This window comes from Garra rufa, chromosome 23 (genome assembly GCF_049309525.1).
Source record: "Garra rufa chromosome 23, GarRuf1.0, whole genome shotgun sequence".
Lineage (NCBI taxonomy): Eukaryota > Metazoa > Chordata > Actinopteri > Cypriniformes > Cyprinidae > Garra > Garra rufa.
In genome coordinates, this window is record NC_133383.1 from 4481299 (window position 1) to 4496957 (window position 15659).

General features: G+C 28.5%; 1 protein-coding gene across 1 annotated transcript; it reads left to right on the forward strand.

The window, feature by feature from the left end:
* Nucleotides 1-178: 178 nt before the first annotated feature.
* Nucleotides 179-12865, forward strand: ykt6 (YKT6 v-SNARE homolog (S. cerevisiae)). Its single transcript, XM_073829852.1, has 8 exons — nucleotides 179-424; nucleotides 4373-4483; nucleotides 4578-4660; nucleotides 7783-7883; nucleotides 9107-9211; nucleotides 9360-9425; nucleotides 9618-9719; nucleotides 12188-12865. The coding sequence occupies exons 2-8, from the start codon at nucleotides 4380-4382 to the stop codon at nucleotides 12221-12223; spliced, it is 597 nt and encodes a 198-aa protein (XP_073685953.1). The 5' UTR covers nucleotides 179-424; nucleotides 4373-4379; the 3' UTR covers nucleotides 12224-12865.
* Nucleotides 12866-15659: the final 2794 nt, after the last annotated feature.

Sequence of the window (15659 nt, forward strand, 5' to 3'; positions counted from 1 at the left end):
TAGTAAAAAGTCTGGGCACCTCTGATCTAGAGACTTTTATTTTGCGCACATATGTTAGGGACTTTTATTTTCTCTATATCCGCTTTTATGACCACAGGAGACTTTTGTTTTGCCCACGTCAGCTCCTATGGGTGTGCATGAAGGACTTTTATTTTGATATGCCGCTTACTGCCAGCTAGCAAGTTTCTGAAAAAAAAATCCTCGGATAGTTGTGAGCTGATTAAATACCTTCAGTAAACCGGGACTATTCTGAATGGCAGTGATATTATAATACATAATACAAATAACAATTATTTTCAATTGCATAGTAGCACTCCAGAGACACCGCTGTCAGTTTATAGACAAATAAATAAAAGTTGTTCTGATCTGTTTAGATTAGCTGTTAGCGGATTAGCTTCAGTCTTGGCTGGTTTACACACAGCAGGTAAGAATGAGAATTCATTTAGTGTGTACACAACGTCACATTTTTTACATTATTGAACCTGCTTAAGAATAATCATGATTAAAAACGATTATTCTGTCGACATCGGGGTATTTCAGAGCTAGCACGTCTGCTAAGCAGCTGTTAGTCATCAGCCTGTTGAACTGTATTGAATCATTTTGACACATCTGAACATCCGCTTTATAAACCTTTCGATAATCTTAATTCAACGCAGTGTTTTTGGGAGTCTTTTCAGAGGCTGTGCATTGGTGAACTGTTATATATGGGTGTGGCGTAGTAGGTTAAGATATGGGCTGGTAACTAAAAGGTTGTAGGTTTAAACCCCATGGACCATTGTGTCGTGTTAAACAAAACTCCAGAAGAATCTATTTGTATGTTAGGATCTAAGCGCTCTTGTCTTGTGTTTGTTGACTTTGTCACATTTGAATAATCACAGTTTCTTTAAATAATAAATGAGAGATAGAAGAAAAGATAAAACACTAACGTTAATTCAATAATACGTCATTTAGAATAAAATAACATGCTAAAAATGAATAATCAATCAAAAAAACAGCTTGTATTTTTTAAGTTAAGTTTAAATGAACATAATTATTTAGGTTGATTCAATAGTAAGTAAGTAGCTCAGGATAAAATCATTGGCTAAATATAAATAATCAATCAATAAAACAGTAGTTTTTTACTGTATTTATGTTATTTTGTTATTTAGTTATTTAAAAAATAATCCACCAAGGTTGATTCAATAATAAGTGCATTGTAGGTCGCTCAGGATCAAAATAAGCTGCTAAATATGAATAAACAATCAATAAAACAGTGTTAAATCAATCTCAGGGTTGTATTTTTCTTTTTTTATATTAGTTATTTAAAACAAAAATGAATACAATAATTAGGTTAATTTAGTAATAAGTAAGTAGCTCGTTATTTAGTTATTTAAACAAATTATGCAATAGTTATGAATAATTAATCAATAAAACTATACTGAATCAACCTCAGTGTTGTATTTTTTTATCATTTTATTATTTAGTTATATTTTTTATTAAATAATTAAATAAAGTAAAAAACACAAATAAGCGATCGCTCAGGATAAAACCATCTAAATATGAATAATCAATTAATAAAACAGAACTGAATCAACCTCAGTGTTGTATTTTATGTTATTTTATGATTTAGTTATTAAAAAAAAAAAAAAATATCCACCAAGGTTGATTCAATAATAAGTGTGGTGTAAGACGTTCCAGTTAAAATAATATGCTAAATATGAATACTCAATCAATAAAACAGTCTTCAATCAACCTCAGAGTTGTATTTTTATAATTGTATTATTTCATTATATTTTTATTAAATATTTAAATAAAGTAAAATAACAAAAATAAGTGATCGCTCAGGATAAAATCATCTAAATATGAATATTCAATCAATAAAACAGGACTGAATCAACCTCAGAGTTGTATTTTTTTATCATTTTATTATTTAGTTATATTTTTTGTTAAATAATTAAAGTAAAAAAACACAAATAAGTGATCGCTCAGGATAAAACCATCTAAATATGAATAATCAATTAATAAAACAGGACTGAATCAACCTCAGTTTTGTATTTTATGTTATTTTATGATTTAGTTATTAAAAAAAATATAAAAAAAATATCCACCAAGGTTGATTCAATAATAAGTGTGGTGTAAGACGTTCCAGTTAAAATAATATGCTAAATATGAATACTCAATCAATAAAACAGTCTTCAATCAACCTCAGAGTTGTATTTTTTTAATAATTGTATTATTTCATTATATTTTAATTAAATATTTAAATAAAGTAAAATAACAAAAATAAGTGATCGCTCAGGATAAAATCATCTAAATATGAATATTCAATCAATAAAACAGGACTGAATCAACCTCAGAGTTGTATTTTGTTATTTTATGATTTAATTATTAAAAAATAAATACATTTTTCCACCAAGTTTGATTCAATAATAAGTGTTGTGTAAGACTTTCTGGTTAAAATAATATGCTAAATATGAATAATCAATAAATAAAACAGTCTTAAATCAACCTCAGAGTTGTATTTTAATTTTATTTTGTTATATTTTTTATTAAATAATTATATAAAGTAAAAAAAACAAAAATAAGCGATCGTTTAGGATAAAATCATCTAAATAATTATCAATTAATCAGTTAAAACAGTCCTGAAGCAACCATTATATTATTATTTTATTCTTATTAGTTATTAATAATATGCTAAATATGAATACTCAATCAATAAAACAGTCTTCCATCAACCTCAGAGTTGTATTTTTATATAATTGTATTATTTCATTATATTTTTATTAAATATTTAAATAAAGTAAAATAACAAAAATAAGTGATCGCTCAGGATAAAATCATCTAAATATGAATATTCAATCAATAAAACAGGACTGAATCAACCTCAGAGTTGTATTTTGTTATTTTATGATTTAATTATTAAAAAATAAATAAATTTTTCCACCAAGTTTGATTCAATAATAAGTGTTGTGTAAGACTTTCTGGTTAAAATAATATGCTAAATATGAATAATCAATCAATAAAACAGTCTTCAATCAACCTCAGAGTTGTATTTTTTTAATAATTGTATTATTTCATTATATTTTAATTAAATATTTAAATAAAGTAAAATAACAAAAATAAGTGATCGCTCAGGATAAAATCATCTAAATATGAATATTCAATCAATAAAACAGGACTGAATCAACCTCAGAGTTGTATTTTGTTATTTTATGATTTAATTATTAAAAAATAAATACATTTTTCCACCAAGTTTGATTCAATAATAAGTGTTGTGTAAGACTTTCTGGTTAAAATAATATGCTAAATATGAATAATCAATAAATAAAACAGTCTTAAATCAACCTCAGAGTTGTATTTTAATTTTATTTTGTTATATTTTTTATTAAATAATTATATAAAGTAAAAAAAACAAAAATAAGCGATCGTTTAGGATAAAATCATCTAAATAATTATCAATTAATCAGTTAAAACAGTCCTGAAGCAACCATTATATTATTATTTTATTCTTATTAGTTATTAATAATATGCTAAATATGAATACTCAATCAATAAAACAGTCTTCCATCAACCTCAGAGTTGTATTTTTATATAATTGTATTATTTCATTATATTTTTATTAAATATTTAAATAAAGTAAAATAACAAAAATAAGTGATCGCTCAGGATAAAATCATCTAAATATGAATATTCAATCAATAAAACAGGACTGAATCAACCTCAGAGTTGTATTTTGTTATTTTATGATTTAATTATTAAAAAATAAATAAATTTTTCCACCAAGTTTGATTCAATAATAAGTGTTGTGTAAGACTTTCTGGTTAAAATAATATGCTAAATATGAATAATCAATCAATAAAACAGTCTTCAATCAACCTCAGAGTTGTATTTTTTTAATAATTGTATTATTTCATTATATTTTTATTAAATATTTAAATAAAGTAAAATAACAAAAATAAGTTAAAACAGGACTGAATCAACCTCAGAGTTGTATTTTGTTATTTTATGATTTAATTATTAAAAAATAAATACATTTTTCCACCAAGTTTGATTCAATAATAAGTGTTGTGTAAGACTTTCTGGTTAAAATAATATGCTAAATATGAATAATCAATAAATAAAACAGTCTTAAATCAACCTCAGAGTTGTATTTTAATTTTATTTTGTTATATTTTTTATTAAATAATTATATAAAGTAAAAAAAAAAAATAATAAGTGATCGTTTAGGATAAAATCATCTAAATAATTATCAATTAATCAGTTAAAACAGTCCTGAAGCAACCATTATATTATTATCTTATTCTTATTAGTTATTAATAATAGAAACTGTGATTATTCAATACAATAATAAATGTGTTCTTTTTGTTGTTCTGTCTTTGCATGTCCTGCCCAGAAACACCATGAAACTCTACAGTCTGAGCGTCTTGTATAAAGGCTCGACGAAGGCCAACCTGCTGAAGGCGGCGTATGATCTGTCATCATTCAGTTTCTTTCAAAGATCCAGGTATAATATCCACAGTGCTTTATGCTACTAAACTTTATTTGGCCAACAAAACTGCTATCATTGAAGCTGACTGTGAACTGTTTTTGTTTTGCAGTGTACAGGAGTTTATGACGTTCACCAGCGCCCTGATTGTTGAGCGTTCAGCATTAGGAAGCCGTGCGTCTGTCAAAGAGCAAGGTCAGTGATAACATTATCAAGATGAAGCCTTATTAAATGTTTGGCACTGGCCTGATTATAGCTGTTGAGTTTAAGTATAGCTTGTTCAGGATGAAGAACTAGTTATTAGGTTTACTATTTAAATTTACTAATTAAAGGAGCAAAGTGATCAGCCGAGCTACAGAGCCACAAAATCGAAGTTATTCAGAAATGCATCCCTGAAGTAATACGCTTCAGCACTTAACTTACTAAAAATTGTACTCTTTATGGGAATAATGTATTTAAGAATATACTTTGAATTGAATGTAATGTTTTCAGACAATTGAAATTGCATTGAAATGAAACTCTATTCTAGTTTAAATTTTTATTAAATGCACTTTTTAACCTACTTCTTTTGTATGAAATTTGATAATTACTTCCATTTGTTTCTGAAATGTGACCCTGGACCACAAAACCAGTCTTAAGTCGCTGGGGTATGTTTGTAGCAATAGCCAAAAATACATTGCATGGGTCAAAATTATTGATTTTCCTTTTATGCCAAAAATCATTAGGAAATTAAGTAAAGATCATGTTCCATGAAGATTTTTTGTAAAATTCCTACTGTAAATGTATCAAAATGTAATTTTTGATTAGTAATATGCATTGTTAAGAACCTAATTTGGACAACTTTAAAGGTGATTTTCTTAGTATTCTAATTTTTTTGCACCCTCAGATTCCAGATTTTCAAATAGATGTATCTCGACCAAATATTGTCCTATCCTAACAAACCATACATCAATAGAAAGCTTATTTACTAAGCTTTCATATTATATATACATCTCAGTTTTGTTTAACCTTAAATTTAACCTTATGACTGGTTTTGTGGTCCAGGGTCACAAATATGGTTAAAAGTGTACTGCCACAGTTTTATTTTAGTTTTGAGAAATATATATTTGTAATTAGTTTATGTTTTTATAATTTCCATTTTAATGTTTAATTTGTGTTATTATTTTAATTTGATTCAATTTAATATTTTGTTATTTTATTTATACAGTTTTTTAGTACATTTCATTAAATTAACTGGAAACTGCTTTGGCATCTAGCTGAAATATGTTTTTAATTTTTAATTTTATTTCAGCTAACGTTTATTTGAAGTAAGGAAAATGTTTTCAATGGTTTTCATTTTAGTTTCAGTTTCAGTTTTAATGAACTTGTATAACCCTGACTGCAAAATGAGCTGACAAGCATTTCTATTGAAACATGTATATAATGTATTAAATATATTTGCAATTTTTATTGTAATTGTTCACATTTCTAATTAGGGCTGGGCGATTTGGCCTAAAATCAAAATCTCGATTAATTGAACATTTTAACCCGATTACGATTAATGAACGATTATTTTATTCATTAATAAAATTATATTTAATTATATTTAAATAATATTTATTTTTTTGCCCTCATAGTTCACTGATGAGTTTTGTACAGTAAATATGCGCACATATTACAAGTGAGAGATTTTTGAATGAAGGGTGCACACACTATCTACTATCTATGATTATTTATTGAACATCAGTGTTGAACAACTGAAATTAAAGCACACATTGCTTAAAACGAAAAGTCACATTTTTCTTAAAATAGTGAAAATAAATAACTTGCACTTTTGGAAACAAAATAAATTATTTATAAAATAATAATAAATATTAAAAGTAGAAAATAAGCAGTATCTCTTCTAAATAAAATTACTCTTGTATATCCTGTAAATACTTTTTACTGTATAAATACTGTTTAAGCTCTCCATCGACATGTCGGCGGAATAACGCAACGTAACGGAGCGGTGTCACGTGACTCCACACGCAGTAGTGTTTTTAAAGGGAAAGTAATTGAAATAATTGACCTGGAAAAATTTGATCGATTATAGGTTCTGAATGTCGATTTCGATTACTTTTCGATTAATCGCCCAGCCCTATTTATAATGATAAATTGCAATGTGTGCTTTAGTATGTTAGTCAACACATTAAAATAAGTGTGCTATTAAACAGATTCAACTTGACTTAAAATTAGGGCCGGGACTCGATTAAAAAATTTAATCTAATTAATTAGAGGCTTTGTAATTAATTAATCGAAATTAATCACATTTTAATCGCATGTAAATATTTGACCTGAGAACAGTGAGAATTAAGATTTTTACATGGATTTTTAGTATACCATTGAATAATGACTGAATACATAAGCTTAAGCAACAAAATATTTTTTTATTTTTGTTCAACCAAGTCCAACAGACCAGTGCAATATTGCCATTAAGTGTAGCAAGAGGCACGATCTTTAACGAGTCTTTCATTCCGAGAACTCTGCTCTTGTGCTTGCTTAATTATGCATTTAAACGTTAATGACCAAACCTATCATTATAAATGTTGCTGCACATGGAATATAACGCGGATAACATTTAAAAAATAGTTTTTATCAGGTTACACACTGATTATTTATCACTCAAACTCCTTTCTCTACCTGTCCGTTGGTCGCGTATATCCTCCATGTTTGTAGTTTAACACTTTTTATGCGTGTTTGTAGTTCTAATCGAATCCTCGTTCACGGCGCAGTGTGTTGCGGGCAATATTAGCCGTTAAGAGTGTGCATTGATCGTTAAGTAGTAGACCATCCGGGAATCTTTGGAATACTTTTTAAACATACTACGATTTGGGACATACAATACTATTTAGGACGGACGCAGCTTCTTTGATATAAGTTCTTTGGCTTGTCTGAACGCTAGTTTGTGCTCCAGTATAATCGGTCCGCCGAATCTCATCCCGTGAGAAACGTTCCGCGGTGCAAAACTTAGTGCGATTAAAATGCGTTAAAAAATTTTAACGCGTTATTTTTGTGTAATTAATTAATCTAAATTAACGCGTTAAAGTCCCGGCCCTACTTAAAATATAACATTTAATTTGACATTACAAAGTGCACTTTGCACTTTGTAACCATGAAAGTGTACTCTCTTAAAGTATACTTGAGTGGCTTTTTATTTAAATAATATTCCATTGTCTTCAAGTATAGTTTTTGTAAAATTAACTTTGCACATTCTACAATTACACAAATTTGACTTTGTAGTGGCTGCATGTTAAGCATTGGATTAATTGTTTGTTTGTGTTTGTTTTTTCCTCATTTAGAGTACTTGTGTCATGTGTACGTACGGAATGACAATCTCGGTGGTGTTGTGATCGCAGACAATGAATATCCCTCCAGAGTCTGTTTCACTTTACTGGATAAGGTGCGTTGACCATCATCTGTCTAATCTAATCTATCTGGCTTTTAAAACTATTTCAGTCTTAAAAATACTTAAATATGAAATATATTAAACTCCTCAAAACGTATCTTAAATATTGAAATTCTCCAAATTATTAGCTTTTTTAACTGGTTGAGTCCTAAGAAATAGTTAAATCCTTTAAACTTTCAATTTAAAAAATAAATTTAAGTTCTTTAAACTACTACAAACTACTTTTTTCAATAGTTTTTTTTCTCAAGCTTTGGTGTCTTGGGTGTTATTAGTATAAAGACTGTTATAGGGTCATTCCCTGTCAAATCAGCCAAATTTCGAAAACTTCCCCGGCTCAAATTTTTTGCCGCAAACAAGATACAATTCTAATTTCAACATTATTTCTTCTTCAGACATGGTTTTTTAAATAAAATAAGTTATCAACTGTATACAAAGTGACCAAAATTTGGATTTCAACCACTGAAAATGGTTAACATTCTACAATCTGGACAGTAAGCCTCATTGATTTACTCCTGGAGCCATATTGAAGTTCGAATATATCTGGAACTGAATATCATAGGGCATTAAAAATAAAGATGCCAAAAGTAAAGTTTGTCAAGACCCAACGTCTGAAAGGGCATTAAAATATCTTTAATATTTCTTGAGTTACAGGCATGCAAACTTGGAGAAAAACTTGAAAAGCGCTGTTTCCCTATTTTTAAATGGTCACTATTGGCACATAATGCAACAAAGATTGCTTAAGTCAACAGATTTTACTAATATAACTACCAATCTCTGTGCAAAAATAAGATGATGCTGCCATCTTTCTGACGTCATTTTTAACCCCTTGTAACTTGAGGTGAAAATTGCCATTTACAAAATAGTGGATTACTCAGTAATTATTCATCCATGACATTTAATATTTTGGCTTCCATCACTATACATGTCTATCTTTCTTGAAAATAATTATTAGCAAAATCAAAAATTTGAGCCGGGGACCTCTGGTTGAGTTGACACGGAATGACACTATACATGTTTACAAACAATGTTTATTTGTTTTTTTAAATGAATTATGTGTAAATTTGAATGAATTTTAACAGTGTAAATTGAAATAAAAAAAAGTCAATTTAAATAATAAATATAATTAAAAATAATATTTTGAACATAATTTTCCAGAATTTTTTTATTAGATAGGTATGACCATTTTCTCTCTTTAATGGTTTTGTGGTTGTCTGTAGGTGCTGGATGAGTTCTCCAGACAGGTGAACAGTATAGACTGGCCTTCTGGTTCTCCGGCGACCATTCAGTACACAGCACTGGACAGCCATCTGGCCAGATACCAGGTGAGTTATGCTCACTAATAGTGAAAGTGCAAGAAAGTCTGTGTAGTGGAATGTAAACATTGTTATTCATGGGTTTTAGGAGAACTGGATTTAGTAACCACAACACATTTTATCACCCATAACAGTTTCAGTATTTCCTGTTTTACAGAATCCACGTGAGGCTGACGCTATGACCAAAGTGCAAGCAGAACTGGATGAAACCAAAATTATTTTGGTGAGCCAATGATATGAACATTGTGTATTAAAATTTGTTAATACACACTTTTTATTTTGTTTGCATCCTCTATTTTACCTAAATTGAAATTTAGTATGTAGGATGTGTAAGTGTGCTGTTATTGTGCACAGAAGAGTTTGTTAGTCTTTAATGCGTTAGAATTTTTATTTAATTTAATATGTGTTTCTCCAGCACAACACAATGGAGTCACTGTTGGAGAGAGGAGAGAAACTGGATGATTTAGTTCAGAAATCGGAGCATCTGGGAAACCAATCAAAAGCCTTTTATAAAACGGTCAGTACTTCACATGCATATGATACACAGCAACAGAACATGCATAAATGTATTATTATGTTAATACTGTTACACATTTTAAAACTTCATTAGTGGTGGTTTCTAAAACAATAACTTTTATTATTGCTCATACTTGTAATTAGTGATTTGAGGAAATCTCTAATTCCAAGCATTAAACCTAGAAACCATCTTAAGACAAGACACCTCAGATAAATAGGATTCACAGTTTTGTATTACAGATTTTCTGAAATGTTATGTTTCAAGATGGAAATGCGGCATTATCTAATTAAAAATGCACTATTTGTATACTTTTCTAGAAAATAAATCTGAACATTGGATAAAGCCAGGTTCAAAATTCTTGTTTGATTTTGTTGACATATTAGAGTTAAATGTTTTTACAGAGGGGATTTTGGATTTCTCTTTTCATCACTCCATAAACCAGAAAATACTGTCAACAGCTGAGAAAAACAATTGTTTTTTTTTTTTTAAATAACATTTTATATAAATCAGAGTGAATGATACATGAGCAAATCCCTCTATAAAATATTCAAAATATTGATAAGAATAAAACTGTAAAATTTGGTTTATGTAAGTACTACTGAGGTGAAGAAAAAAAAACATTTTGCGAAAACATCCTTTAAAGATATGTATTGTAATTGAAATCTACAGATGCAAATAGATAACGTCAGATTCAAAATTGTTGTATTTTGTTGCCGTATTAGTTTTTTGAACTAAGTAATTTTGAATTTGTCTTATTGCTATTTAAACCAGAAAATAATGTCAACAGCCAGAAAAAAAAATCAACATGCTTTTAGGAATAAAATGTTATATAAATCAGTGTGAATGATATATAAACAAACCCTTTCTATAAAATGTTCAGAATATAGATATGAATAAAACTTATAAAAGCTGCTAAAGTGGAGATGAAAACTCATTTTTTAAAGATATGTATTATATTATAAATCTACAGATGTAAATAGATAAAGTGCACTAATAAAATCATTGTGAACAATATATGAACAAACCCTTCTATATAAATGTTCAGAATATAGATATGAATAAAACTGTAAAATTTGGTGTTAATAAGTACTACTAAAGTGGAGAAAAAACTCATTAAAAAAACTGCCTTTAAAGATATGTGCTATAATTGAAATCTACAGACGTAAGACAAAGTTCAATAAAACAAACACTTAAGAATCTTCAGAATATAGATATGAATACAACTGTAAAATAAGGTGTATATAAGTGCTGCTGAAGTGGAGATAAAAATAAATTTTAAAGGTATGTATTATAATCTAAATCTACAAATGTAAATTGATAGTGCAATAATAAAATCATTGTGAATGATATATGAACAAACCCTTCCATAAAAACGTTCAGAATATAGATATAAATAAAACTGTAAAATATGGTGTTTATAAGTACTACTAAAGTGGAGAAAAAACTAATTTAAGATATGTATTATAATCTAAATCTACAGACGTAAATATTTAAAGTGCAATAATAAAATCATTGTGAATGATATTTGGACAAATCCTTCTATAAAAACGTTCAGAATATAGATACGAATAAAACTGTAAAATTTGGTGTTTATAAGTACTACAAAAGTGGAGAAAAAACTCATTTTTTAAGATATGTATTATAATCTAAATCTACAGACGTGAATATTTAAAGTGCAATAATAAAATCATTGTGAATGAGATATGAACAAACCCTTCTATGAAAACCTCCAGAATATAGATACGAATAAAACTGTAAAATTTGGTGTTTATAAGTACTACTAAAGTGGAGAAAAAACTCATTTTTTAAGATATGTATTATAATCTAAATCTACAGACGTAAATATTTAAAGTGCAATAATAAAATCATTGTGAATGATATTTGGACAAATCCTTCTATAAAAACGTTCAGAATATAGATACGAATAAAACTGTAAAATTTGGTGTTTATAAGTACTACTAAAGTGGAGAAAAAACTCATTTTTTAAGATATGTATTATAATCTAAATCTACAGACGTAAATATTTAAAGTGCAATAATAAAATCATTGTGAATGATATTTGGACAAATCCTTCTATAAAAACGTTCAGAATATAGATACGAATAAAACTGTAAAATTTGGTGTTTATAAGTACTACAAAAGTGGAGAAAAAACTCATTTTTTAAGATATGTATTATAATCTAAATCTACAGACGTAAATATTTAAAGTGCAGTAATAAAATCATTGTGAATGATATATGAACAAACCCTTCTATAAAAACATTTTGAATATAGATACGAATAAAACTGTAAAATTTGGTGTTTATAAGTACTACTAAAGTGGAGAAAAAACTCAAAATTGACCAGTGCCTGTAGTGTCTTCCCTTAAATACCATCTCGAAGGTACTGAGAAAGTCACCAGTGTAACAGACAACCACTCACATTTTCTTCAGAAGATCTGATGTAATATTAATGTTTTTACATTCTAGGCACGCAAGCAGAACTCATGCTGTGAGATCATGTGATCGCGACAAAGTCTCTGATTGGACTGGACTCTTCGGCCACCTCTCCTCTCTGGTTTTCTATTTCTCCTCTCTCTTTCTCTCTGTCCTGGTGTGGGCTGCTTTTATCACACAGCAGTCATAGCGAATACACAAGAGGGCCGATCTGACGGTATACAATAACACGCTCAGAGGGGGCTGATTTCCCACGATGCACCACACTTACTCTGCCGTCGGTTTTCATGTTGTGTGAGAACTTCATTTTCTTCTTGACGGTTCCTCAGGGTCTGGCACAAGCTCAAAACAGATCCGGATAAAAGCATAGAGGGGCTCGAGTCAAACGTCCCCGCTGTGCCTTACTTTAGACGCAGGTGTGTTGATATCCGACTGTTGAATTAGCCTTATCAACGGAGGACAAAATGCTGCAAATTCTGTATTTAGACTCATTATTCGGCTTTGGCAGTTTTGAAGCGCCTTGTAGAGTGAACATGTAGCGTGAATTCTTTTTAAATGTGAAAACAGTACATAATGTGTTAAATATTTGATGTGTTCAGATTCTCAATATTGTGTATAAGTGACTGACCAAATTAAATGTTTCAGAGTCTGTTTGTGTACAATTCTAATGCTTTTTTTCTCTTGGAAATGTAAATAAATTACTCAATCATATTGGCTTTGGTTCCTGCGTCATGCATTTTTTTTATTGCAATTTGGTTTTTAATACTTATGAAACATTCCTGCAATGTGTTCATTTGGTGGTTGGTGGTTGATAACGAACGTGTTGTGATATTTGAGAGTAATAACAAAGCCTTAAAGTGTGGTTTAGTGTGAAATCAGCCCCCTTGATCCTCGTGCGACGGTAAACGCAGTTGTGAGTGTAAATCTGTGCTGTGTTAGTGATTGTGTTTGGTCACATGACTCGCTGGACCTCTCAAATGCTGTATCCAATCTAATGACGCTTTGCTGCTAACAGCCTGAAGGCTCGAATCTCGAGTCCTGGTTTCAAGTTTATGTGCTTTTTCTCTTTCTGTAAAGCTTAAATATAGGTATATATGCACAAAAGGTTGGGTAAAACCAGCAATATCTGAGTGAACCTGACAAGAACATGTTCAGGTCTTATTTCACCTCAAAATCAGAAGACAGAGAAAATAAAATTTATTTAAATCTATTTAACATTGCATATTTAGGATGCAATTATATATATATGCAATTATTTATATATATATATATAAAAAAAAAAAAAAAAAATATATATATATATATATATATATAATATTATTTTTTACAAATGAGAATGTTCTCATAAAAATTCATGAAGAAAAATTTGAATATTATGCAATAATAATAGTAATTATCAGGAAAATTAAATGTTCTTATTTGTAAAAATAATAAAAAATAACATAGGTTGCATTCTTCCAACAAAAATAGTAAGATTTATTCAAATTTAAAATTACAGATTTTTTTTTCTTTTGAAAATCTCAATCAAGAACAATTTGTGAATTTTGACGATTAAGAACAATTTTGCCATGATTTCCACAAATTTTCCACAAAAATAGGTTGCGTTTTTCAACTAAAATTAAATAGTATGATTTATTCACATTTTAAATTATGTATATATATATATTTATTTTTTATCTTAAAGAACAATTTTCATGCCATTGTGATATTGTTCTTTATATATACATAATTGTTTTTGTAAAATATCATATTTAGGACATTTATAAATTTTTTTGCATTTTGACGTTTTCCCACTGAATTATCATGAGAATTAAATGTTCTTATTTGTAAAAATAAATAATTCTTTCAGCAATAATGAAATAGTATGATTTATTCAAATTATATATATATATATATATATATATATATATATATATATATATATATATATATATAATTGTTTATTATTATTATATTTTTAGCATTTTGACGATTAAGAACAATTTTTTCTTTCCTTTTTTTTTTTCAAAATCTCATAATTAGGACCAACTATACTTTATGTTCTTACGGAATTATTAATGAGAATTAATTGTTCCTTTTATTTTGGCATTTTGACAATTTACAACAATTTACTCAAATTTACCACCATCATCACAATACAAAAAAACATACGTAAATTGTAAAGTACTTAATATACTATGATATTTCTTATACTGCCTTTTACTGTAATGTATTACACAGTTATGAATGATAGGAACTGAAGAATTCAAAAGTCTGTAAAATGTCTGACTCTAATGATAATTTGGGAGTAAAATATCCTTAATTGTCTTAAAATATGCTTTAGAACTTTCTTTGCTTTTTTGGGGTGAAATACAACCCAGACATGTATTTTTGTGGGATTCACTCATCTTGTCTGTCCCAGCCACCACTAGAGGAGCGTTTTGTATGATTGACGTGATAAACTGGAGAATCTGCACATCTTAAACTCATCACTATGTCATGTTCAAACACTAATGTTGTGCTTTTTATACGTCAGTAGAGGTGGATTGAGAGTGTTGTGTGTGTAGATGTTTCTGTTCAGTTGAGGTTTTTCAGCACAGGAAACATGACAGTGTTATATTCGTATCTAAATGAGTGTGTGTTCAATCTGTGTGCTTCTATCTGCCCTCAGCAACGTACAAGTTCCACTTCACATGTACGATTAACTAACTAACCAACTGCTGATGTAGTGCGAGACCGTTTGAGGTGCCTTTTTCTGGTAATTGCCAAATCGTTGCCGGCTCATTTTAGAAGAACACAAGAGGTTGGTGATGTTTCAGACTAGTTGTTCCCCGTAACATACTCATTAATTGTACTAAAATTTCATATGTTGACTAATAAATATTTGGGAGTAACAAAACATGCCTTTCATCAGTTTTTAACCAATACCCTGCGCTATAAATAGTCATGTGATCAAATGAGTGCTTGATGTTGTAATCGAATTACAATTGCAGAATCTGTTTGTCCATTTCTCCATTTTATACAGATATAAAAGCAGTTTGTCAAAAGGTTTATATTAGCTGATGAACTCTTTAACTGTTAATATGAAGAATAAATCTCATGAAACACGTCCAAGTCATATTTTATCCCAAATTCAAGAGAAATATATTTATTTATACATTATATATTTTTAGGCATATTTTGAGGACTTTTAAGTTGTTTTTGCATTATTTTCATGAGTTATATATTCTCAATTTAAAAAGTCTGAAGTTGAAAATTTAAGACTTTTTTTCTTAGACCAATATTTTTGCATTTTGACAATTAAAGTACTGAGAAAATGTACATTTTCAAGTACTTATATACCATGATACGCTGATTTAAATGAAAAGTAAAAATACAACATTTTTAATACAACGGCATATTTTCTTAAGCTTTTTTTTTGCATAATACTATTTAAATTTTCTTCCTGAATTCTTATGAGAACATTCTCGAAAAATTAAATTATATATATATATATATATATATATATATATATTATAAATTAATT

What these genes read in the sequence shown, in the direction of transcription:
- ykt6 (XM_073829852.1), top strand. Translation starts at nt 4,380, where the DNA reads ATGAAACTCTACAGTCTGAGCGTCTTGTATAAAGGCTCGACGAAGGCC. An exon ending in TGCGTCTGTCAAAGAGCAAG is followed by an intron (nt 4,661 to 7,782) that starts GTCAGTGATAAC and finishes TTCCTCATTTAG; the next exon opens with AGTACTTGTGTCATGTGTAC. An exon ending in GCCATCTGGCCAGATACCAG is followed by an intron (nt 9,212 to 9,359) that starts GTGAGTTATGCT and finishes CCTGTTTTACAG; the next exon opens with AATCCACGTGAGGCTGACGC.